Source organism: Equus przewalskii, chromosome 5 (genome assembly GCF_037783145.1).
Source record: "Equus przewalskii isolate Varuska chromosome 5, EquPr2, whole genome shotgun sequence".
NCBI lineage: Eukaryota > Metazoa > Chordata > Mammalia > Perissodactyla > Equidae > Equus > Equus przewalskii.
This window is the reverse complement of record NC_091835.1, coordinates 530,459-554,776: the sequence shown is the minus strand read 5'-3', so window position 1 is coordinate 554,776 and position 24,318 is coordinate 530,459. Positions and strand designations below refer to the sequence as shown.

The following is a 24,318-nucleotide window of genomic DNA, read 5'->3' as shown; positions in this document are numbered from 1 at the left end:
AAGACTGTTAGGACACCATTAGTACATTGTCAGGTGGGCATTTTCTCACCTCCTTCTGTTTCTTGCCCCGGAGAGCCACGTTGCCGATGTTGCTGCTCTCCCGGAGGGCATCCACAGTGTCGCCGTAGAGAAGCTTGATGGCCCTGACCAGCCGGGCGCAGGAGCGGCTGTGGTACAGGTAGCAGTGTGGGTGGCAGTAGTCAACATGCGTGCAGATGAAGCTCTGCTGATTGCACAGCAAGATCATGACCTGGAACAGAGACATCACAGAGACTCAACTAGGCAACCAAAGGACAGAAAAATCATGGACATTTATGTCCGGTGGAAGATGGAAAGTCAGAATGTCAACTTTCCTTGCTGGGTCTTGAAACCACAGTGATTCAGTAACTCCCACAAAAGAACAGAGTTACAAGCCTTCATGTACTTGGCTTCTTTGGCTGCCTCCATTTACACTTGATAGAAAGATCTTTTTGAAAGAATAAAGGTTAAGTGATCTTCAAAAACTTAAAGCAATTGTTGGGGAGCGTATGACTTCCAAATATTTTCAAATCAAGATTCTGAACTTAAAACACTATTTTTTCAGCTCTTATGTTGTGGAAAGAGCCAGAGAGAAGAGCAGAAACTGGTAAGTTCTGTCCCAAAGGATTTGGCTGGTCTTGGCAGCTGTGGGATGTCTTCAACTGCAGCCCACATACATAGACCTTCAGGATGTTTCTACATCTTCCACCCTGGCCTATAACCTTCAACTGGGCCTTGAACCCCACTGTAGAGCCCATTTCCTCTCCTTACAAACTAATTTTTTCTCTGGCTTTTGAGCCATTTTAGTTCTTCATTTGTAGCTTGATCTGGCTCAAATCCTCACATCTTCTAGACTTCTCAGGAATGATTCCAGAAAAGAACTCAGTTGATTTAAAGGATATGGTTATTTTAAGGTAAGGAATGAAGGCCCTTGAGTTTGTAACTTCCTAAGTTGCCTTCCTAAAAAGGGAGTAGCATTCCTAGAGCCACAAAGTTAGTCAAACACATATAGGGTAACCTTCCGAATGGTCCATCCTTCATGAAACTAGTTCCCACCCCAACCCCTAATCTTTTGAGAGACTGTATGCCATACTGGATGGAGAACATAAGTAAGTCTACATGGCAGGGTCAAGTAAACCTGCCAGGCAGGGCTGCCACACATTTCCTTAGGAATGAGAGGCCTGGCTTACTCTGAGACGAAGATAAAGAACAATACAATCAATTCCATACCGCTGTCAAACTCAGCTAACAATACCTCATACTCTTCAAGGTTTTCTAAAAAGTGTAAGTGTCGTCTGAGCAGTAAATCTCTCTCAAGATTTCCTGAATATCTTTGATATTCCTGTTTATACTGGTAAACAGGGCACATGTTTCCCTTGTTATTCTCAAATCTGGCTGCTCAAGAGAAACACCAAGAAAGCTTAACAAAAAACAAACAAGCAAACATAAAATGAGCATTTTACTGGACTTTTGTTCAGGAGATTCTGATTTAGTATGTCTGGGATGGACGTGGAAGTAACTTAGAAATCTATAATTTTAAAATCCTACCTGGGGCTGTCCCTTTGGTAGACTTAGTTCTAAGATGGTCCCCAATGATCCCACCTCCTGGTATTTACGCCTTTGTGAAACGTCCTCCTGTTGAGTAAGGGGTGGCCTAGTGACTTACTTCTAACCAACAGAATGAAGGTGATGGCATGACGCTTCCATGATTGGGTTCTATAAGATAGTGACATCTCCCTTTTAGCAAAGTCTCTCCTTTCCTGGCTTTGATGAAGCAAGCTGCCATGTTGGAAAGGCCCGCATGGCAAGGAGATGAGAGTGGCCTCTGGCCAGCATCCCTTGAGGAACTGAAATTCTGCCAACAACCACATGAGCTTGGAAGCAAATCCTTTTCCGGTCAAGCAAAAGCCTGCAGATAAGACCCGAGCCCTGGATGATACTTTGATCATAGTCTTGTGAGAATCCCTGAAGCAGAGGATCCAGTCAAGCTGTGCCAAGATTCCTGACTCACAAAAACTGTAAGATAATTAATGTGCGTTGTTTTTAACACACACATATATAGTCATGTGTTTTTCTAATATATATATATATATTTGAGTGCATGGGATAGCATTTAACAGTGAGGCAGTCAGGACCTGAAGGGCGTGATATGGAGAGAAAGGGCGTTCACTGAGGTGAGTAAAACGTGAGCACAGGCCCATTTCCCCTTGAGGCATTGCTACTTCTTAAGCATACGTAGCCAGGAGCCAGGCAGAGCTTTAGGGAAGCTCATGGGGCTGGAAGATAAAAATTAGAGTTCAAAATTACCAAACGAGGGAAGAACTGAGTGGCCAAGATACTGTAGATTAAGAGAATGTACAGGGAGATTCAGAGAAGTGAGACCGACACTGGGAGAGACTGTCTCCCCTTCTAGGAATTTGCTGATTAAGTAGCCAGGAAGCCAAGCAGAAACCAGTTTATAAGCAGAGTGGAGGTTTTGGCAATTTCACTGTGATGGCGAAACAAAATTGGAGTTTCTGACCTGTCAAGAACGAGGGACCCTAGGACATACCCCAGAGTCTCCCTGGGAACCTCGGAGGGCTCCATACTAGGAAGTATGTGGGTAGGAGGGGGGTCTAGAAAGAGTGCAAGTCAAGTCAGCTTAGTCCCTGATTCAACTGACATGATCTGCTTTGCTGTCTGCCAAAGGATAGGGTATCCTCTCTGGGAGAGAGAACATCATCTGGAGTCTCTATAATTTTTAAAAATTAGTAAACTTTGTTTTAGAGCAGTTTTAGGTTCACAGCAAAATTGAACAGAAATTAGAGAGTTCCCATATACTCCTTGCCCCCACACACGCATAGCCTTCCCTATTATCCGTGAGAGTGGTACATTTGTTACAGTCAATGAACCTACACTGACACATCATTATCACTCAGAGTCCATAGTCTACATGAGGGTTCACTCTTGGTGTTGTAAGTTCTGTGGGTTTCAATAGACGTATAATGAAATGAACGTCTACCATTGTGCCGCTAAAATTTTTCATCCACCATGTTTGTAGTCAATGAAATTACCAGGCATGTTAAGGAGAAAAACCAAGAGAAGTAAAAACAATAGACTCATATATTGGAATTACTAGCCTTGGACTCTAAAATATCTGTGATCAATTATGATCACAACGGAAATTTTAAAATATTTTATCTGAGTGATAATGAACGTTTGATGTGTCAAACCTTGTGTGATACCGCTAAAGCTGTCCCTAGAGAACAGTTATAGGTTTAAATGAATATGTTAGTAACGTGGCTGAAAATCAATGATTTGTGTATCCATATCTTTCTAGATAGGAAAGAAAGCAAATTAGGCTCAAAGAAGGTCAAAGGAAGAAATAAAGATAATAGCAGAAATTAATGAAACAAAAATCAAAGATTCCAAAAAAAGACAAAACCAAAAGCAGGTTCTTTGACTAATAAAATTGACAAACGTCTAGCAAGACTGATCAAAAACCAAGAGAGAAAAGACATAACCTACAATACCAGAAATGATAAAGGTACATCACTATAGATCTTACAGAATTTAAAATGATCTTAAGAGAATATTATAAACATCTTTTTGCTAATAAATGTGAATATTTGGATTAAATTGAAAAATTCCTAGGGAAAAAATCAATTTACCCAAACTGCTCCCAAAAGAAAAAGAAAATCTCAATGGTCTTAATTGCACTGCATAAGTTAAATCTGTAATTAAAAACCTTCCTACAAGGAAATTTTTATGTCTAGAACATTTCACCTGTGATTTCCTCTAAATATTTAAAGAAGAAATATCACTGGTCTTACACAAACACTTCCAGAGTGCTTGTGTGTAGAACACTACACAGAAAAGTAAACAGCACTATTGAGGGAAATTTAAGAGGTCCTAAATAAGTGGAGGGATATAAATTAATGGAAATGGAAAGATCATTTTATACATTGGAAGACTCAATATAATAAAGATTTCAATTCATCAATTTTAAATGATCTTTATATTCAATGTAAGGCTTTTTTGGAAGCTTTTTTTGATGGAAATTGAGAAGGTAATTCTAAATGAAAATGAATCTAGCCAAGAGTCGACCAGGCCATCCTGAAAAAGAACAAAGTTGGGAGACTTACACTTACGTGAGCAAAAGAAACCTGATGCGACAGAGTACACAGTATATGATGCTAATTATACACATTTCAAAAACAGACAAAACTAATCTATGGTGTTGGAAGTATGGCGGTTCCTGTTAGGGGAGGGCAGTGACGATAAGGGGCCTGGATACGGTTTCTAAGGTATTAATGTTCTTCCTGACTTGGTGATGGTTACACAGATGTGTTCACTTTGTGAAAATTTATTGAGCTTTTGCGTGTTTTTCAACATGTAAGTTGGACTTCGCTAAAAAGTTTTCTTTAAAAGCAGCTGCCTCAGGGATTCTCAAAATCAGCCAGCTTTGGGAACCACTTCCATAGTGAGAGCACAGCGCTGTAAACTTTCAGGGGCATCACGCCCAGTCAGCCATTATCTGACTCTACCAACAAGTCAGAGGGAAATCAGAAGAGATGGTGACAATTCGTATCTAAGATCAGTAACATAGCTGGCAGGACCCTGCCAATTGTGGATCTGATGTCATGTTTCCGTATCCTTCACCTTCTGTCTTCATGCCCAGCTCAAACCTTGAACTCTAACTATGCCTGCAGTTTCCCTGGGATCCCCTCCTGCCTGTGCCCTCTGGATGGCCCTTTGGGGTATGACCTTCATCATCTTAGAATCTCCATGTCCTGGTTTAGAATTTGATCTAATGCAGGCCCAGGACTGACACCATGATCTTGCTCTCAGCGTTTGTGCTAACCTGTATAAAATTGACCACAATGCCTTGCCTGTGTCACTCAGGCCATCTCCACCACTAACCTGGCCTGGTCCCTCATGATTTTCCCTGACGTACGTAGACCCACAAGTCAGCCATAACAAAGGACCCTTGGTCTTAGTTAAGTTTAAAATGAATACAATCCACCAGCATATTGATCCTAGTGGGCGTTCAGACAACCAGCTGAAATATAAACCTGTGGTTTTTCTTGGAGGCTAACTTGGATTGATGGTTTTAGTATAATCTTTTGTCCTCCCTCCACAGATCTTCCTCAGTGCCAAAAGAAATTGACCTCAGGCTCTTTCTGAGATTCCTACTTACGTGAAGCCATGACATGTTCCTGTGGTAGTTTTCCTCCGTGCTGGCAGTACTCATTCCCTCCGGCTCAATGCTGGGTTCACTTGCACTCCAAGGACTCCCTTCTTCAAAAGAAAAATACCAAGAAAGGTGTATTGTTCCGTCTCCCTGGAGAGCATCTTGGTGTGGTACAGCTGTCCATGCTTTTGAATCCCAGGGCAGACTACCACAGCCCAGTGGGTTGCAGGGCATGGCATTGACTTCAGTGGAGGAATATTAATTGGACTGTTCCCCTCACCGCCAGTTGAACTGGCAATGACAAAGACATTTATGATCTCTGTTATGGTGGCTTCCATTCTGAGACATGGGAGCAGAGAAAAAACAGAGTCAAGTCCTTGAATTGCAGAGATGAGCAAGTTATTGGTGGAGTGCGCCCCAATCCATTCCAGACTGCCCAGACCTTGCAGGTGTAGCTAAGCAGGGACACCAACCAACCTGCAGTGTCCACACAGCATGCTGCTGCCTCCCACTGCTGCTGTGACTATGGCTAGGGCTATTGCTGTTAACACCACCTGGCTTTGCTATCAGAGCAATTTCTAAGATGGGCCGGGGCCTCGGAAAAACTAAGGGAATTTGGATGTAATTGCGTCCAATCGTGGACAACCCTTTTGTCCAAAAGGGGTTTGGGATGAAGGAGACATCTCTCAGGAATTCACTACTTTGTATACTAGACAACATAGCTTTGTCCTCAAATCTAAAAGCTTTTTTGAGTTTTCTCCATAACAAAGCCATGCCTCTCGCCTGGATAGTTTAATTCAACTGGCTGGGTTAAATTGATCAATTCAAATAATTAATTGAAATAACTTTTTCCCCAAACTAACTTATAATATTGTTACAGCTTCAGACATATAACAAAAGTAGTCACAGGGTTCTTTCTATTGTCTCCTTAAAAAATAAGCTGAACCTTAGGTAATGCATAAATTAGCTATTTTCAAGGGCGAGGGTGGGTGGGTGTAGAAATGTTTCCTATTTTAAACTCTCTGATTAGATCTACTCAGATTGATAATTCATCCACATTTCCTGACTGACTTCTGAAACAATTTACCTAAAAAGGAGAGCTTTCTTTTCTTTTCTTTTTTTTTTTTGAGGAAGATTAACCCTGAGCAAACATTGGCTGCCAATCCTCCTCTTTTTGCTGAAGAAGACTGGCCCTGAGCTAACATCCATGCCCATCTTCCTCCACTTTATATGTGGGACTCCTACCACAGCACGGCTTGCCAAGCGGTGCCATGTCCACACCGGGGATCCAAACCAGTGAACCCCGGGCTGCCAAAGCGGAATGTGTGAACTTAACCACTGCGCCACCAGGCCAGCCCCAAGGAGAGCTTTTTATATTGCTTCTCATACAGGGACAGAATGGCAAAGAAAATGTACTTTGACTTTTACTTAATAGTTGAAGTCAGGCAGCGGTAAGTCCTATCTGCATGCCTGCTTAATCTTTTTCTCGTCTACTGTGATGATCAGCCCATTTTGGGTTTCAGAGTCTCTGGATCCTACACTGACGGTCTACAACTCTAATGCTTCCCTTATATACAGAGCTCATTTTCAGGTATTAACATACTTTACAATCATCCCTGAATTTATCTTTAGAGCTTCTCCTCAGAGTAGGCAAGGATTAAATAGAATTTTTCCCATTGGATAACTAGAGAAAACAAATCTCTGAGACATAAAGTGACTGGTGGAAGGTCACTGATTGTCAGGTCTGGATAATCTGTTCTTGCTGATATTTTGGTTGTTTTTACTGTAAAATAGAGACTTTAAAATTTAGAGAACCTTTAGCTACTTGTCCCCAAGGGAAATTCTACATTTTGCTTTAAAGGTCCTCAACAGAAGAATGGATGCACAAACATCTGCATTTCAAAACCCTGTCCTTGTTGTTAAAGTATCTTCTTTACCAAAGGCATCCTCTGGATCCTCGCTGTTCAAGCTGGGGTCCCCGCACCAGCAGCATCAGCTTTGCCAGGAAGTTTGTTAAAAGCACAGAATGTCAGGCTCACGCCTCAGACATGCTGAATTGGAGTCTGCATTTTAACAAGACTCCCAGGTGGCCCATGTGCACGCTAAGGTTTGAGCAGCCCTGCCCTAGAGAGTAACCGACGGCTCTGCTCTCCATCCATCAATGTGTAAGAAAATGGACTTCAGCTGTTTCAGGATTTGGGCCCTGTCTTCCTACCCCCCGTGTCCCTGCACACCCCACTCCTCTATGTTACCTAGATCAGTGACAGTGTCCCTGCTCTGGGACAGCTGCAGCTCCTCAGCCTCAGACTCTGAGTCCTGCCGTGATAACTTGCTGCTCTTTAAGCTGCCGACCCGGCGAATGCTGGACAAGGAACCCCCCTTCTTCACCTGGAAACTGCGGGTTCCTTTAATCTGGAGCAGGCGGGGGCCTCCTATCCTGATCTTCCTGCTGGGAACTGTATTAAAAGAATAAAATAGGGCTTTTCCCCCTTAGTTTTCCCCAGCCAGTGTTAGAGCCAAGCTCTCCCCAACCTGTCCCTGAACAGCCTCCTCTCTCGGCTCAGGTGAGCAGCGTGTCTGGACAAGGCGCATCTCCCAAGCCGCTAGTCAGGCGGCTCAGTTAGGCAGGCAGGAGGCTGGGTCCACCAGGAAGGGCTGGTGCAGCTTCTTTCTCGGACATAAAGCTCATTGGTGCTGGGAACAACCTGCTCTTTCTGGCCCAGGGTTCACAAGCATGAGTGTGCCCTCGCAGCAGCATCATCTAGGACTGTCAGTGCACTTACATCACATCATTGCTGGATTCAACAGAACCACACAACATTTGTCCTTGTTTTGAAGTGGGACTTACAGAATTCTGTGACTTATGTAAACCCCTTCATTTTGGAATACCTCATTAAGAAATAAAACAAGAGGTGCTTCTCTCTCCAACAGTCAGCAGCGGGTTCCGCTCAGCTCCTCAGCAAAGGCACTAAAGGGTCTGTTCTCATTGGGCTGCTGAGAGTGAGTGTGAAATGGTTCCATTTTCAGTGCACCTAGTGATTTCATAGCATCCTCCTTTCAGTCAAAAGGCTGGGTGAGATGTGAGTCCAAATGTTGCAACACCCTGAGTCAACCTTACAGTCTATATGTACCAAGAAGAACATGCATTATTCATCTTTAGTGTTCTGGAAGAAACAGTCATCAGTGAGGAAAATGAAAGGGTAAAACAAACACATTTACACTTGAAACCTACTTTTTTTTATCAAAAGCATCCTTATTTCCCATAGTCATATATATATACCTCCTTTCTTTTCTTTTGAAGATTTGGTGTTGTTACCCATTGATTTTGTACAGGCGGGATAAAGAAATTTTTCAGAGCTTAAAGTCATTATCAGGAAGGGGCCATTTTTGTAAAGTTTTCTTCTTAAGATGGAAACAAGATTCTAACTAATTATTTAAGGCATAGCTATTAATATTTTTAAAAGTCCCAATCACAAAGATTGCATTTTAGTCTCAGGTTTGTCACTCACAGGAGAGTTAGTGTGTGACTGTGATAGAATTTGTACAGCTCTATAAAATGGTAATTAAATGCATAGTTTTAATGCCATATAAAGGACCCTAGAAGGATTCCCGTTGAATGTGAAATATTTCATCTCTGATTTACTTGTGTGATTGAGAAAGACTAAAGTTACCACCACTCAGCTGGCGAAGGCTGCGTGGATTTCCCTGGACACATCTGGATAGAAATTCTTGTAGCACAGTTGGATAAATCCCACAAAGACTATAGACCATAAGGCTCTATTTTAATTATAGCACAAAACTCATCCGTTGTATGTTTCAATATAATTTTTAGGCTTAATTGAGACTTTATGATCTACTTGAAAATGCATTTGAAACAGAATATAATTATCTTTTCTAGTGACTATGAATACTATTTCATGTCAAAGTAGATTGGAAAATAGAGAAAAAGAATAGAGAGATAATTTTTTGATTTTTACAGAGGCATATTCTAGCATTCTTTTCCTGGTTTCATGATACCTTTCAACCTACAAATGCAGCAAAATAACCCCAAATTAACGTGATCTGAAAGAAATTGAATTTTGAGACACTGTTCCGCCACCAAAGATAATTGGAGACATCTTATAGCACTGAAAAATTAATCTTCAGAATTATGGCGTTGGTTGTTTACAAAGGACATAGCTGTTAGAATTCAGATTTGGTCTTGTGCATGAAAAACGTCAGCTGAGATTGTACAGCACTGAATTTTAGACTTTATCTCCATGACAATGAAAACTAGTATGAAAGTGAAACAAATTTATCTAAATTGGATAAAACATCTCTTTTTCCCTTTTTTCTCACCCCACGTTGTATCCATCAGCAAGTCCTTTTGGCTCCACAACTCAAAATTTCATAGGTTTTTGAAAGCCCCATCACTTATTCCCTAGACAAATGCAGCTCCCTACCCACTCCCTCTTACCCCCACGCCCCCAGTTTGACTCATCTTTCAAATAAATAAATTGTAAATACACATATTATACCACTTTTCTGGTCAAAGCCTGTCCACAAATCTCGAACACAAGTAAAATAGAATTAAATTTCAGCCATATCTACAGACCCTATTTATTTGCCCTTTGGCTTCCTTTCTGGCCCCATCTTCTACCATTTTCCCCCCAACTGTTCTACTGTGACCATGTTGGCCTTTTTGTCTGCCATCAAATGCTCTGAGTCCATTCCCGCATCAGAGCCTTGTTCTCAGGGTTGTCTCTGTTGGGAAGACTCCTCCTTCAGCCCTTTGCTTGACTGGCTCCTTCACATCCTACAGGTCTCTGCTCAACATCACTTATAGGATCCTTCTGACTACACCCCTCCCAGTCCAGGTCACTACTAATCCTCTGACCCTAATTTGTTTTTCTTCATACTACTTATCTCTACTTGACAGCCTAGTATTTAATGTTGTTCACTATCGTGTTATTAACTATTAGCTAATATAAACTAAATGTATGTCGGGAATTTTTCCTGTTCATTGCTGTATTCTGGGAGCCTGTAATGGTGCCTGGCATACAGTGGGTGTTCAACAGATGATTGTTGAATGATCAGACACATCTTGTATTTTGGAATACCAGTCTTGATATGTATTTGGAATATAGGTAAAATGATCTGACGGACCCTGCTTGGAGATTTTAGGCAGACATCTTCAGTTCTAAGGATTATTTCATGTTAGTTTTCCTTAGTAGCATCTGAATTGTGCTCAGGTTGCTTATTTCAAGAACTCACATTTTTAGCTTTTATAAAAACAGATGGTATGAAATTTTAAATAAAATTTTAACTTAATAATCTAAGTTAGCAGGTCCCTATGTCCCCATTTTCATATTGGCTTTAGCAGCTGGTATCTGCTTGTCAAAAGGATTAAGAACTATTTAGGAATCTTCGGGAAAGTTTTGCCAACTAGCAAAGGACATTTTATTTATAATTTCAGTTTTCTGCTCCTCATTTATCAAACAACTTTCATATATTGAACACAGCCATTGTATGAGAAAAAAATCACTAAGAATTTGTGTTTGGATTTTAAAAATGATTTACATAAATAATAATCATGATATTAAAGTGTTCTTAAAAGTTAATCTGGTGTTTTATTTTTTTGAATGGTGTGGAATTTAGTCCACTGAAGTTCAATGATGTTAGTATTAGGAATTTTTACTTCAGCTACTTTAAGCGATAATTAACATAACAACTTTGAGAGGGCAAAAAAAATTCCTGTGGGATATATTTAAAAGATGGAAGTTCCTCATCATATGCAGTTATCCTTGTCTGAGGTACTAATATTTGAAAAAATATTAATTTGATACTTCTTCATACTCAGAAATTGCTAAGTCTTGGCTGATAAATACTTAGTTCACCATAAATTCAATACTATATAATGATTATTTACATTTTTCAAATGTCACGACAACAGTCTGATCTTGAAATATTAAAAAATGTTTCCAGTGTACATCAATTCCTTATAATATTTTAAATATTTTATATTTTCTCTATCTAGAGCTATTCTTTTCGAGAATCCTTCACTTCTTAACTTATCCAAAGTTTGTGGAGTCATTGTCTACAGGACGCTAGAAAATACCTAAATGCATAAAATCATCTTTGATTTTCTTTACAAATGTGCCGATGTTCCTTTAATTGAAATTCACTAGGAAAACACTGACGGGCAATGGAATTTAAGAACTAGCAAAATCAGATAGAGAAGTTAAGAGCTTAAAGGAGGCTTTAGAGCCCAACTTAAAATTTTGCAATCTTTACTTTAGCTCATATTTAGGATTTTCTGCATGGGTTCTAATCTATGTGCTCTTGAAACAAAAAATAATAATAATGACAACAATTATTTATTGTGTACCTGTTATGTACCAGGTATTGAGTTTATGCTTTACTTGCGCTGTCTCATTTAAAGCTCTCAACACCAAATGAGGTAGATGTTTTTAACCTAATTTTACAGAGAAGAAAACTGTGGCTTAGAAGCTAACTAACTTGGAAGGTCACACAGCTAGTTACCACATTTCAGCATTTTCAGATGCACATTTTTTCACATTTTAACGTATCTGAAATTGAGATTTGTCTTACAATTGACAGCATCTCAAGATTACTAGTGCCAGATAGCAATTGTGAGACATTTGTTACTGCTTTAGAGCACCAGCGAGAAAATTTGAAGAATAGGTGTCAGTATCTTTGAACTCCAAGGAGCCAAATGGCAGTCGAGTGTGGGAGTGGGTGACGTCGAGTTTGGGAGTGGGTGATGTGGTAGGGCAGATGTGTCTGGCAACATTGCTGAAACAGGAATTAAAGGTAGGCTAGCTTCCTATAATTGCAGGTTGGCTTAAGTAACTAGCACCAATAGCTTAACTACTTTTGTAGATTCGTTTAAGAAATGATGTATTACTAACATTCTAATGACACAAAGGACATTACCATACAGAAAAACATGGACACTGACGATTTTGAGTTGAACAGTGATTAAGAAATTTGACCTCTGAGTTGAAGACAGTGTAGAAAAACTTTAATTGGTTTATTTTATTTGTACTTTCCTTTTTTTTCGCTGCACGAGTGATATATAGTGGTAATAAAAATCTACATTTAATTAAGTCTGAAAGTCCTCTTTCAATAAGAATGAAACACAAACTATGTGATAAGAAAGTATGGTGTAAGAGCTGAATTAGGAGGATTTTTCCTTTCTTTAGATAAAATAATGGTTCATCTTACAACTGATGGCATCTTACATTCAACGGGATGCGGAGAGTTACTGAGCTGGAATTAGAAGCCTGGCCTCTGACTGCAGAGTCCACTCCTACCTCATTGAGGGAACACAGTACTGTTTGGAGCTAACAATTTCGGGCTTCTTTTGGTGTACAATTCTGCAGTTTAGACCCCACACCAAATATCCTATGAGAAAACTTGAAACATGAAATAATGCTTTTCCATACCTTTCTTCTCCTCAACACCTGCATCTGATTTCAGGGTGTGGCTACTACTGTGGAGGGAATCTTTTGAGTCTTCGTTTTCATCCAGGACTCCAGCAAAGCTGATCTTCCTTTCATATCTGTGTCGGTCCATATCCGGATCCAAATGATGTCTGCAGCTCTCCGAGTCCTGAAAGGCCAGCGAGGAGCACATGAATGCTGGCCTGTTCCCACCTCTGCATCCGTCTGTGGTCACCTGCCTCCATTCTGAATGGCACACAACTGCATTTAAACAGCCGAATTCCTCTTTATCGAATGCCAATTTTAGATCTCGGCCATAAAAAGTTTTCTTGAATTAAAAAAATCTCCCCTAACTCGTAGCTTTTCCCATTTCTTCACATGCTTCCCCTTCCAAAAGCACAGACCATGTTCCAAATCCAGAACTAGCTTCCTCACCTTCTGACTCTGTCCGCAGTTTTAACTGCGTCTTTGGCATTTGTCTGTTTATTAAGCAATCATGCACTGAGGGCATGGAGTACGAATGTGTTAGGTACTGGGGGATAAATAAGAAATTGTTCTCATCCTAAAGGAGCTCAGAATCTCATGACAGACACTGAAAACGTAAACAAATGATAACGTCCAAGACCGAGAGACAGAGTAGGAGCTTAGGTCAGACTTGGAGGCTGTGGTCAGCAGAGTAATGGAACCCAAAGATGTCGAGGCCCTAATCCTTGCATTGCAACGGGAATTTTGTACATGTGATTAAGGTTAAGGACCTTGAGATGGGAGATTATCCTGGATTAGCCAGACAGGCCCAAACTAATCACACAAATCCTTAGTAGTAGTGAACTTTTTCAGGCTGTGGATGGAAGAAGGATAAAAGCGATGCTGAGTTACTGGCTTTGAAAATGGAGGAAGAGTCCATGAGCCAAGGAACGTGGACAGCCTCTAAAGATGGAAAAGGGCAAGGAAACAGTCTTTGAGCCTCAGAAAGGAATGCAGCCTTGGCCACACCTTGACCTTAGCCCAGGAGACTTGTGTTGGACTTCTGATCTCCAAAACTATAAAATGATATGTTTGTGCTGCTTTAAACAACTAAATCTGTGGGAGTCTGTCACAGCAGAAATAGCAAACGCATACAGACGTGATGCTGGAGTCTGGAGGGTTCAGTAAAGGTGGCACAGCAGGTGAGTGGGGAGGCCGTTCAGGCCTGGGAAGCCTCAGGTGTGAGGCCAGAGGCTCCAAATAGGATCGCGCACTGGGGAACTTCTCACTCCCTTCCAGGAGGGCCTCAGTATAAGAGGGTTCCACTACTATCTGCTCATGAACAGAATGAGCTCGTACCCTCAAGTAAGCCTGGGGCAGTGTACGTACTTAGTAGGAGTTTGACCTGGGAGGCCCCAAATTGAAAATCTGACCTGTTCTGTGAATGGAGACTTGCTCATGCTGAAGATCATAGTTAATGATTAACCTATAAAACACTTTTGGAGGACCTGATAAGTGAAAAATATAGAAAATGCGAAGTTTATTTTTATAGCTCATTTTTCTAATTATGACATAATAAGCCCTGACATTCAAATATATATGGAAGACAAAACGTATTTTAAAAAGCCAAGTTTGCACCAAGATTAAAATCTTCTGCTTTTAATTGTTATTAATAAAATTTTAGACTCTACATGATGTTTCTTCTTTTCCCTTTGGATTAAGAACTGAGGTTACACTTTGGTACTCAGAAAATTATATCACATCTAGAAAAATAAAGAAACTACAGGAATCTACTGTGTGAAGGAATCCACTGAACATTGTCATAAATATTCTAGGACTATAAATATGCTTCCCTGAAATTAATCCCTTTTAGGAAAAAAATAACCTAATCCACTTTTCATTTTGGTAGCCAAATTTAATTAAATTTCTTAGTTGGGACAAAAAGTAACAATATAACAATTCTGATTCTCAGAAGTAGTTAGTTATCTCTTCTAATTTCTTCTTTTATCTACTTGTCAAATCCTACCTATCTTCCAAAGCTACCTTAAAATGCGACTTCTATAAAAACAATGATAAACAAACACATAGCAACGGAGATTGGATTGGTGGTTACCATGGGGAAAGGAGGGGAGGGCAAAAGGGGTGATGAGGCTCACATGTGAGGGGATGGGCTATAATTAGTTTTTGGGTGGTGAACATGATGTAATCTATACAGAATTCGAAATACATTATGATGTACATCTGAAAACTATATAATGTTATAATCCAATGTTACTGCAATTAAAATAAATAAATAAATAAATGAAACCAAAAAAAACAACAAATGTGACTTCTTCCAGGAAGGTTCTTCAGATTTTTTTTCAGCCTTTTCTTTGGCCAACCACAGCCCTCCGCTCCCTTCTCAGGGCCTCTCTTATATTTTGCTTTAGGAAATAGTTTTTCACATGTTGGTTCTCCTGTTACAACATATTCAATTCTGTATCACCCCACCCCCACTCTTGTTCACAGTCTTCTCTCCATAAATCTCATCAGTTTAGTCCTGATAACGGGAATTGTGTTATGCTACTGATTTTATAACTTTAGGAACATTTTCAATCCAGCAGCATACTCTTTATAACCTGATGTGTTAAATCCCGGATACAGTTGGTAAAGCTTCTAGACAATCTTGCATTAACCATCTAATAGGGTATTTTCCCTAAGGAATGAATGTAAACATACAGACACTTCCTCACTGCCTTTTTCTGTATTATTATGACTCAGTTATGCATTGAGTGGGAATTATTTGTTTTAATTCCATGTTGCTTGGTCATTGGTTATTGGTTTCACTAATTCGATTGGGAAACATTTGAATAGACCAGCAATTTAACAAACCAAATTCTCTATTTAAAAAATGTTTCTTTATTGTCCCCAAGTTTGAAAGTTAATATTTAAAGAAAAATTTGATTATTATGCTCTTTTAGATTATAAATCTTGTATAAATCCTTCTTTATCTTTTTTTAAGACATTATTTATTAGTATGGTTTACAAAAAGAGTGAATAAAATGCTACCAGAAGTTCTTTTTTGGAAAAAAAAAGGACAGTAATTAAGTTGTATCTAGAGATCTATCTGGGAAAAGATTGCTAAGTTGGTAAAAATATTTTTTATTAACTTTTAAAACCTTTTGACATCATTTTTCCATTTTTTTGGCCTCCATTCCCACCAATCCTGGGACTGATGAGAATATTCTCCAGGAATTTTCTGATCCTATCTAAGAAATAACTGTGGTTAAACACATTTTTATTTTAATTATTGTACTTTAGGTTCTTTTGCTTTCTCGTCCACATTTTGGCTATAACTAGGACCTTTTCAAACAAATATTTCCCATGGAAATCTCATCCATTCTGAAAATAGCCTGATGGCATTTCTATCAGAAAGACTCTTTTCTTGGTAGAAAGTTTATGGTCTTGATCTTCTCCCATCCTCAAGCCTCTGATTCTAGAATATATATAGCTTCTAATGTGATTATTTTACTACCTTATACTTTCATTATTCCGGACATTAGGGTAGCTGTTTATTTTTATTGCTATTAAAATGCTACTAATAAAACATTTCAAAGATCTATAAATACTCTTGCAGCAAGTGTTTTGTTAACACGTTAGAATATCTCATTTTGATGATATTTATGCTTAGCCTGTTAGATTTACTGTTTAGTACAATTTCTTAAAAAACAATTTCAAGCATTTACAGCTTCTGTATTGGTAAAATAGTTTTATGATAACCATTGTTTTTCTATAGTAGGTTAGAATGTGACTTGAGGGGTTTTTTGTTGTTGTTGTTGTCTTTTTACCATCAACTATAGTTAGATCAGACGTGATAAAAAGCTTCTTTCTCGTTTATTTTATAAAGGTCACCTAACAACACAATACATAAACCTATGCTTGACAATGAAAATCCTAGGGGGATGAAAAAGAGATTTCTGAGACCTTGTTACAGGTGACAGCAGTGGACACTCCCCTCCTACTGACTGAATGACTGCAGGCTCTGTTTTAGCTTAACTTTTTGGCATTTCCTACTAGCCTGCCAGTTGATTATACAGCAATTTTTTAAAGATTTGGCCAATTTTTAAAAAAAAAATATTTGTTACAATAATAAGGGGCATTAAACTATAACTTTATAGAGTTGAAAGGGAGAACAAAAATAACTCAGTCAAACTTTAAGATTCTTAATTTTTTAAATCACATTGGATTAAAATGGTGACCAGTAAAAATCTGAAAAGTTAAAAGTAGATGCACTTCTATGCTTTTACAAGACTTCAGGGTCATTAGAATGCTGATGGCATAACACTGATAAAGGCCTACAGACCAGACGCTTTATCACATTTGACTTGAAACAAACACAGGTGTTGAGCAGTGGCCTTGATTTGATTTTAGAGTAGTCACCTTATAACAGTGAAGGTGACAATTCAGAAGATTAAAGCCCCAGGTTAAAATCAAATAAGGGCAGTAGGAGGAACTTCTTTTTCCAATATTCAAATGATGAAGTTTCACAGAACAAATATTGGTATGTTTCTCTTGAAAACATGTGTTTTATCCAAAAATGCTTCCAACTTGAAAATATCCATTTTATGTTTTAGAGTGTGAGGAAATGCACTTTTCAGACATTGGGAAGCCAGATATAGAGGCAATGCTCAGGGACACTAGAGCACTGGTTCTTCTGTGTCCACCGCTCCCTGCCCCCACTGCCAACTAGTCCATCTCAGGGATTGGGACATGGCCTTACTCATGCTGAGTTTGGTTAAAAAAGCAGAAGAGGGGCTGGCCCCATGGCTGAGCGGTTAAGTTTGCATGCTTTGCTTCAGCAGCCCGGGGTTTGCTGGTTCGGATCCTGGGCACAGACCTACACACCATTCATCAAGCCGTGCTGTGACAGCATCCCACATAGAAGAACTAGAATGACTTACAACTAGGATATACAACTATGTATTGAGGCTTTGGGGAGAGAAAAAAAGGAAGATTGGCAACAGATGTTAGCTCAGGGCCAATCTTCCTCGCACACACACACACACAAACACACAAAAGCAGAAGAGTTGATGGATTGTAAAATTTGCTTAAATGGAAGCACATAGACTGTTAGTATAACAATTTTTCTGGTAGAGTAGTGTAAATCTTGTGTAAAGGAAAAAAAATAATTTGTCTGGTTCTTCAGCTTTAGCTGAATGAGGCCTATGGTTAGAGAACCCCTGGAAACTTGGCGCCCATAAGAACTAAGGGTGGAGGTGTGCCTGTCCCACATGCTCTGAGAAGACTCTTGGCTCTTGCACAGTATTTGTATCCTCTGTTAGACAAATCAGGCCTCAATGGTACAGGACTGGGTGTGTATGTGTGTGTGTACCTATGTGTGTCTCTGTACGTGTATGGACATTTTTCTGCCAATCCACATTCCATAAGAAGTACTACAGGAATAAAAATATATGTTTGGGGATATTTACCTGCTCAACACTTAAATAAGTCTTTTTGCCCATAAATTAAACAAGAAAACTCATTGGAAGGACATTTCCATATGGATTTATGAGCAGTTAGCATGAAAAAAATTGTGTCAGTGATTTCTGGAAAAGGCTGGTCACAAAACTCCTCATAATTTGAAATGTAAAGGAACCTAAAGGTTCTTGGACACTCCTAGCATAACTGACATGACAAATCAAACATTTTACTCAGTGATTTCAAGGTCAACTTTAGAGTTTTTTTGTTTTCAACAGAAAAAAGAAATTTCCTTTTTATATATGAAAATTCCTTGGTTGATGTTTTTAAATTATATGATACATTTGGCCATTGGACATTTGAGGAAATCATGAATACTCGAAACCTAGCCATGCGTCTGGCCGCTCCAAGGAGCTGATTGTTAACACGTGTGATTTACTTACCACAAGAGGCTCAGTGCGAGGTCTGGGCAGGCAAGAAAAGGTCTCCCGCAGGAAGGTGGTAACCTCCAGGAGAAGCTGGCATGCTGCCATCTTCAAGGCAAAGGGGCAGCCACATTTAGAGGGGTTCACAGTACCTACGGAGGGAAAGAGCACTTTCATAAACAAACCAACCAGTAAAAAGACAGAGTTTGATGGACATAGCTACACATGTGTAAAGTCAAACTGTACATGAGAATGTTACCCATACACGTCCAAAATGAAATTGCATATGAGAATGTTACCTATACATGTTCAATTTACCTATTCCCTTTAGCATAATCTATGCATTCCCACACACCTCTCTCTCCCTCCATTTTGCAATTCTATAATGAATGCCTCAGTATTAAAATATCAGTCAATAAGAACTAAATTATTCTCCTGGGGGCATCACAGAATAACAAAATACAGCTTCGCTACCCTAGAAAGTCTTTTAATGAAAACAGAAGCAGAAAGCAGTGTTGCAAGATTTTCACATTGCTCTTCAATTACATTTAGATTATATACAGGGTCATGAACTAGGCTGGGACAACAAAAATCCTGTCAGCTCATTTTATGACCGATGTCTATCCTGATGTTCTGAGGGCAGTGAAGTTGTTTCAGCTCTAGTCCAGACGTATTTCTGCAGCGTGGACAAGATATGCTTGATCACCTCTATCTTACAGTTTATACAAATTAGCCTATCATATTAAGGCATAGCTACGCTAGAAGTATGCAAATATTCTCCTTTGCTCTGAAGAATGTCAATCTTCGAATGAGTAAAACACCACATCCATCATAGACCAAGAAATGGATTTTGCTCTAAAGGCAGATAGTAGCCAAGGCGACAACACAGAGACTTTCTAAATTCTCAGGATTAGTTCTCAGATACATGTCGTCACTAGTCATGCAGAAATATACTGATTATATATCAGTGTTCCGAAAAGAAGCCAAAGCAATGTAGAGATCTACCTCTCACAAAAGAAAGAAAATATTCTTCTATTTTGAATGAATCAATTCATCAAACAATCACAATATCATGACATATCAATATTCCCAAAAATATCTCTAAAACGTTTCCTGTATATTAGGCTTTCTGAACTAAACAGAATATATACAACACGGTTTATATAGATAGTAGGTGGAAATTATGTTCTTTCTGAAGCTGTCTGGCTATCACTTCCTCATAAAAACCTTTATTTTTTCTCCAGAGGTAATATGTGACTGGGGACATTGCCTCTTACTAAGAATGGAAGCGACAAACTCCTCCAAATCCCCAGACTGATACTTGCTTGCAGCACAATTATGTTTAGTGCAAGATGTGCTATGTATTGACTTGAAAGTGGAAATAAACCAGACATTCCAATCTTATAATCAGTGGAGGCTACATGATTCTAGAATTTGCCTGGATGCGCAACAGTTTTCAAAAAATAATTGAACACTAGATATTCCGTATAACCTTCTGGATCTGTCCTTTCACTCCTGAGGTTATCATCCAGATTCTTCTTATCAGTCATGTAGACAACAAACTTGGTCTACCCAGGTTCTTTCATAACTATCATCTGAAATATTCTGTTACAATGAACAAGGACTGGGTTCTACACGATCTCATCAAAAAGCTAGCATACCAGACATAATATATTGGTGAATGACACTTATATGGTCTCATGGAGCTTAGACTTCATTTTGGCCTATGAGGATGCATCAATATAATGTTGTTTTAGCTCCTGTCTGTTCTGACGGACCCCTAGGAAATCCAGGACAGTCTTAGTATATCTACTGGCAGGGCTTCACTAGGTTTTGTGATTGCTGGATAATCCTCAAGTCATCATATGGATCAGACTTAATTCCATGAGACAGTCTAGGATAGTCTAGACTCTCGTGAACTTGAGGGAATCTTGGGGCCAACTTTCACAGTAGGCTGAAAGACTGATGTCAGAATTTGGTGTTTAGTCAATAGCTAAATCAAGAAAATTTCTCTTATTTGATAAGGACTGAGAAAGGGCAAAACAATGAAAAAAATTGCAAAAACCAAAATCCTTGGCATGAAATTGGAAAGGAAGACAATAAATTTTCTTTGATTACTATTTAGTTCTGTCCAATATTAACACCCTAGCCATCCTTTTACATTTCATGACTACAAAGGCAAAGTATATTTGGCATCACTTAACTAAGGACAATCCTTAACATAAAATCAGGGAGTTTGAGTTTCAAATCACTAGGGAAAGTCAAGAGGGAGAGCCCTTACTGTCTTCATCAGATAATGTTACTAATTCCATAACCATATTGGAATTCTATACTCCATAAAAGGCAGTGGTACACATACACACAAGCTTGTATGGTATAGAACACGTATATGCACAAAATGGTGTTGGAGAGGGATGTACAAAAATCTCTCTGTCTCTACTCTTTTATGGTGGGACTTACTTCTAATTTTAATAAGTAAGTACGGTACAGGAGACATTCACCGTTCTAAGAGTCTGAATCTTTTAATATTTCAAATTCATGCTAAATACTATAATTACTCTGATTAAATATTTCAATATTTTAGTGATTTTTGGAAGCATTTCATATTCAGTTCTTTTTGGTCTAACTTTTTTTCCTCCAAGAGCAATAACAAAATGCAAAACCTGACCAAACCTCTTCTGGGACAGTCATTTTCCACAACTATATTTTCTCAGAGAGGCCTAATGTTAATCTTTGTATGATAGTAAGGGTCAGAGACTACAAAGCAATGGAAGTTCCGTATTGCCTGAAACTCTTTGCCTCTGTCTATAATCTCCTCTTTCTGGTTTTTGCCCTCTCTTTGTGTGGCTTTATGCACATGCTTTGCATCCATGCACAGGGAATAGGGGAAAAGGCGCAGTGGGGAGACATGAGAAGGTGGTAAGAATATGAAAAAGGAAAGAGAAATATTAAGTGCTCCTAAAGCAGAGGTTCTTACAAGCGGGGGTTCTTGTAGTAAAGGGAGTCTCCTTACTGTCATCTAAAAAGTCTTCCTCCTCATCCTCCTTTCTCAGTCTCCTCTTGGTCTCCTCATCATAAATGAGACCCAGCAGGTTGGCTGGGCTTTCACTCTCCCCGTGGCACAGCTCATTCAATCGGACGCCAATCGCCTATCATAGGGAGACAAAGAAAAAAAAATAGCATAAAGTACAGTCATGAAGCAATTAACAACGTTTCGGTCAAAGACGGACTGCATATATAATGGTGGTCCCATACAATTAGTACCATATAGCCGAGCTGTGTAATAAGCTATACTATGTAGGTTTGTGTAAGTACTCTATGATGTTTGTACAACCACAAAATTGCCTAACGACACATTTCCCAGAATGTAACCTCACCATTAAGTGATGTATGTCAGCCTGTAAAATAGGTTCTCATATTAACAGAGGACATAAGCAACTAATTAATGGGAATTATTTCCAGCATGAGCCTCCTCTGTATGCCACAGTGCTGTCACCACCACATTTCCCAATGTGGAAACCCAGACATGAAGGGCATTGACCTATCTCCAAGGTCATTTAGTCTAAAGACTTGTAGAAACTGGAATGATACCTTTGTATTCATATAAAAATTTTTCTGAAAATATTTCCATTTACTCAAAGGTCCTTTATTTTATAGGTGTAAGAGTATGCAGTTGTTTTTAATGGAGGATTTTGTTGCAGTAAAAGAAATCACAGCTCCTCAGAGTGCTTCTGATTATGCTATTTTATGAGAATGTCATTGTCATGCCAATGAGTTTGGAGGTTGGCATGAATTCCGGTCCTGCAATTTTATTTATATCTGCCATTATGTATACAATTCACGGCTTTTTTGTAGACTTTGTTCCCTCTTCCATGATAACCTATGAATTAGTAAGAAATACTAACAACTCTTTTCATAGAGTACCCAACATTAACACTAGAAATATGACTTTTAATAACTCAGAATGTGGACAATATTGGCTTTTACAAGATATTCACAGAACCTATACTTGCTACCTGTTCTTCTGAATCATCACGCACTATTGTCTGATTCACCAAAATGAATTTTCCACAAGAAGAGACAAAATACACTGCCTCTATTTAATTCGTTTAATATTCCAATTACATAAAGTATGCAACAAAAGAAGAGACACACTCTTAGGAAGGAGAGTCAAAAAGCTAACATGAGCACTGAACTTGGGGTTTGACAGTTTTGTTGCTCTATGCATTAGTAAGAACAAAATTCTACCTAATTTCCTTTCTTCCTGTATCATCCCTTTCAAATATTTAGTACCGTTACTAAATTCTGAGCATGCAAGAAATTAGACTCACTGCTAGAAACTGACAAAGATATGTCCTGAACTCTTTAATTAAAAACACAAGTTATTTGAATGTCTTGGCTAGCTGGAAACAAAGAGATCTCCCTAAACTCTGGAATTAAATGAGGAGTAACCAAGACCACATCAATGAAAAAGATGTAATGTAAAAAGATATTGCAGGATCCTAAAATTTTAGTTGCTAACCTGAGAAGTTTTACGCAAACAAAACAAAACATAAAAACGAAAACCACAATCTCAACAAAAAGCTGTGTCCTGATGCTATTATTTTGGAGATCTTCTCTAAAGAAGGAGACAGGCAGTTACAAGTGTGGAGTGGAGCCAACAAACCTAATACTGAGAATCAAAGGGGAAAGCTCTGCATCGATCCTTCCAGGAGGTTGAAACTAAGCAATTTAAATTAAATTGGCAATTTTAATGAAATCTTAAAGAGTTGTTCAAAATATAACCTTGTCTGGGATAATATTAAATGTCTAAATAATAATTTAGAGCTCCTTGTCTCTTCCAAGGCTAGAAGAATGGCTTGGACATATGTTTATTCCTCTCTTCATTCATCAAATATTTATTGTGAGGTAATTTGCTAGTTATTAAATAAAAAATAAAGCGGAATAAATTGTTATAGTATGCCAGTATCTTTGTTTAATGTACCCTAGTGCATTATACCTTCATACAAAAGGTTTGGCAAGTAGGAAGGTTAGAAAAGTTGAAAGACTTGCTCAAGGTTGATCAGCCAGCTGTGGACTGGATTCAAACACTGGGTGTTTGACTCCGTATCTTTTGCTCTTTCCTTCAATGAGCTTACAGTCTACTGGGGAGATAATAGCATACCAAAACAACACATTAAGTGGTGAAAGAGACTGAAAGCACTTTATTAGTTCAGAAGACGGATAGATTAGACTCAGTTCAGAGAATCAACGAAAGCCTCATTGCTGTAGACTTTGAAGAATTGGTATTTTGGCTGATGGGGAAGGGAAAGAGTAGATATTCCAGATGGAGACTTCAGGCAAATGCACCAATGCCTTCAGAGACTGATAAGTAAGCCGCTTGGTTGAAGCAAAATTTTGTGAGAGGACATAACGTGCAGGAAGGCTGAAAAGGTAGACTGGCACTAGATCCTACAGTTCTTGAATCTGAACTTCATTTTGCATTCTGAAGAAGGATGAAAGGTCATTCTTGAGTGGAGGGGGAACCTGATCCCTTGTTTGAGGGACTATATTAGCTGCCTAGGAATGCAAGACAAATCATGTATCCTGCTTTCAAAAATTAATGTCATAACTTACTATTATTGAACACCTCTTAGGTGCAAAGGATTGAGATAAATATTCTTTAGATACACTAGCTCATTTGACGTCATCATCCATAATCCTGGCATGATTTGAACAAAGGTTCTGGAGAGAGAAGTGATGTCAGGTTAAGCAGTTTGGGTTTCATCCCAAGGGAAAAGGAGGGCCACTGAAGCATTATAAGTAGGTGAGAAACACAATCTGATTTGCATTTTAG

The 24,318-nt window shown here is 38.9% G+C and overlaps 1 protein-coding gene across 36 annotated transcripts in view; it reads right to left on the bottom strand.

Moving 5' to 3' along the window:
• The window catches only part of UNC80 (unc-80 homolog, NALCN channel complex subunit), a 218,466-nt gene that overhangs the window by 90,038 nt on the left and 104,110 nt on the right, over positions 1-24,318 (bottom strand). For 14 of the 36 annotated variants that reach the window (XR_011540150.1, XR_011540151.1, XM_070619770.1 and 11 more), the window contains exons 24-29: positions 21,460-21,631; positions 18,501-18,634; positions 12,640-12,805; positions 7,444-7,647; positions 5,198-5,298; positions 50-250 (exon numbers count right to left, since the gene is read on the bottom strand). Coding sequence is in view for 34 of the 36 variants with exons in the window: in XM_070619770.1 (XP_070475871.1) it covers positions 50-250; positions 5,198-5,298; positions 7,444-7,647; positions 12,640-12,805; positions 18,501-18,634; positions 21,460-21,631 (978 nt within the window). In the remaining 2 variants the exon portion in view is untranslated. The remainder of the gene's footprint in view (positions 1-49; positions 251-5,197; positions 5,299-7,443; positions 7,648-12,639; positions 12,806-18,500; positions 18,635-21,459; positions 21,632-24,318) is intronic. The other 22 variants (XM_070619790.1, XM_070619791.1, XM_070619792.1 and 19 more) reach the window with 3 other exon arrangements.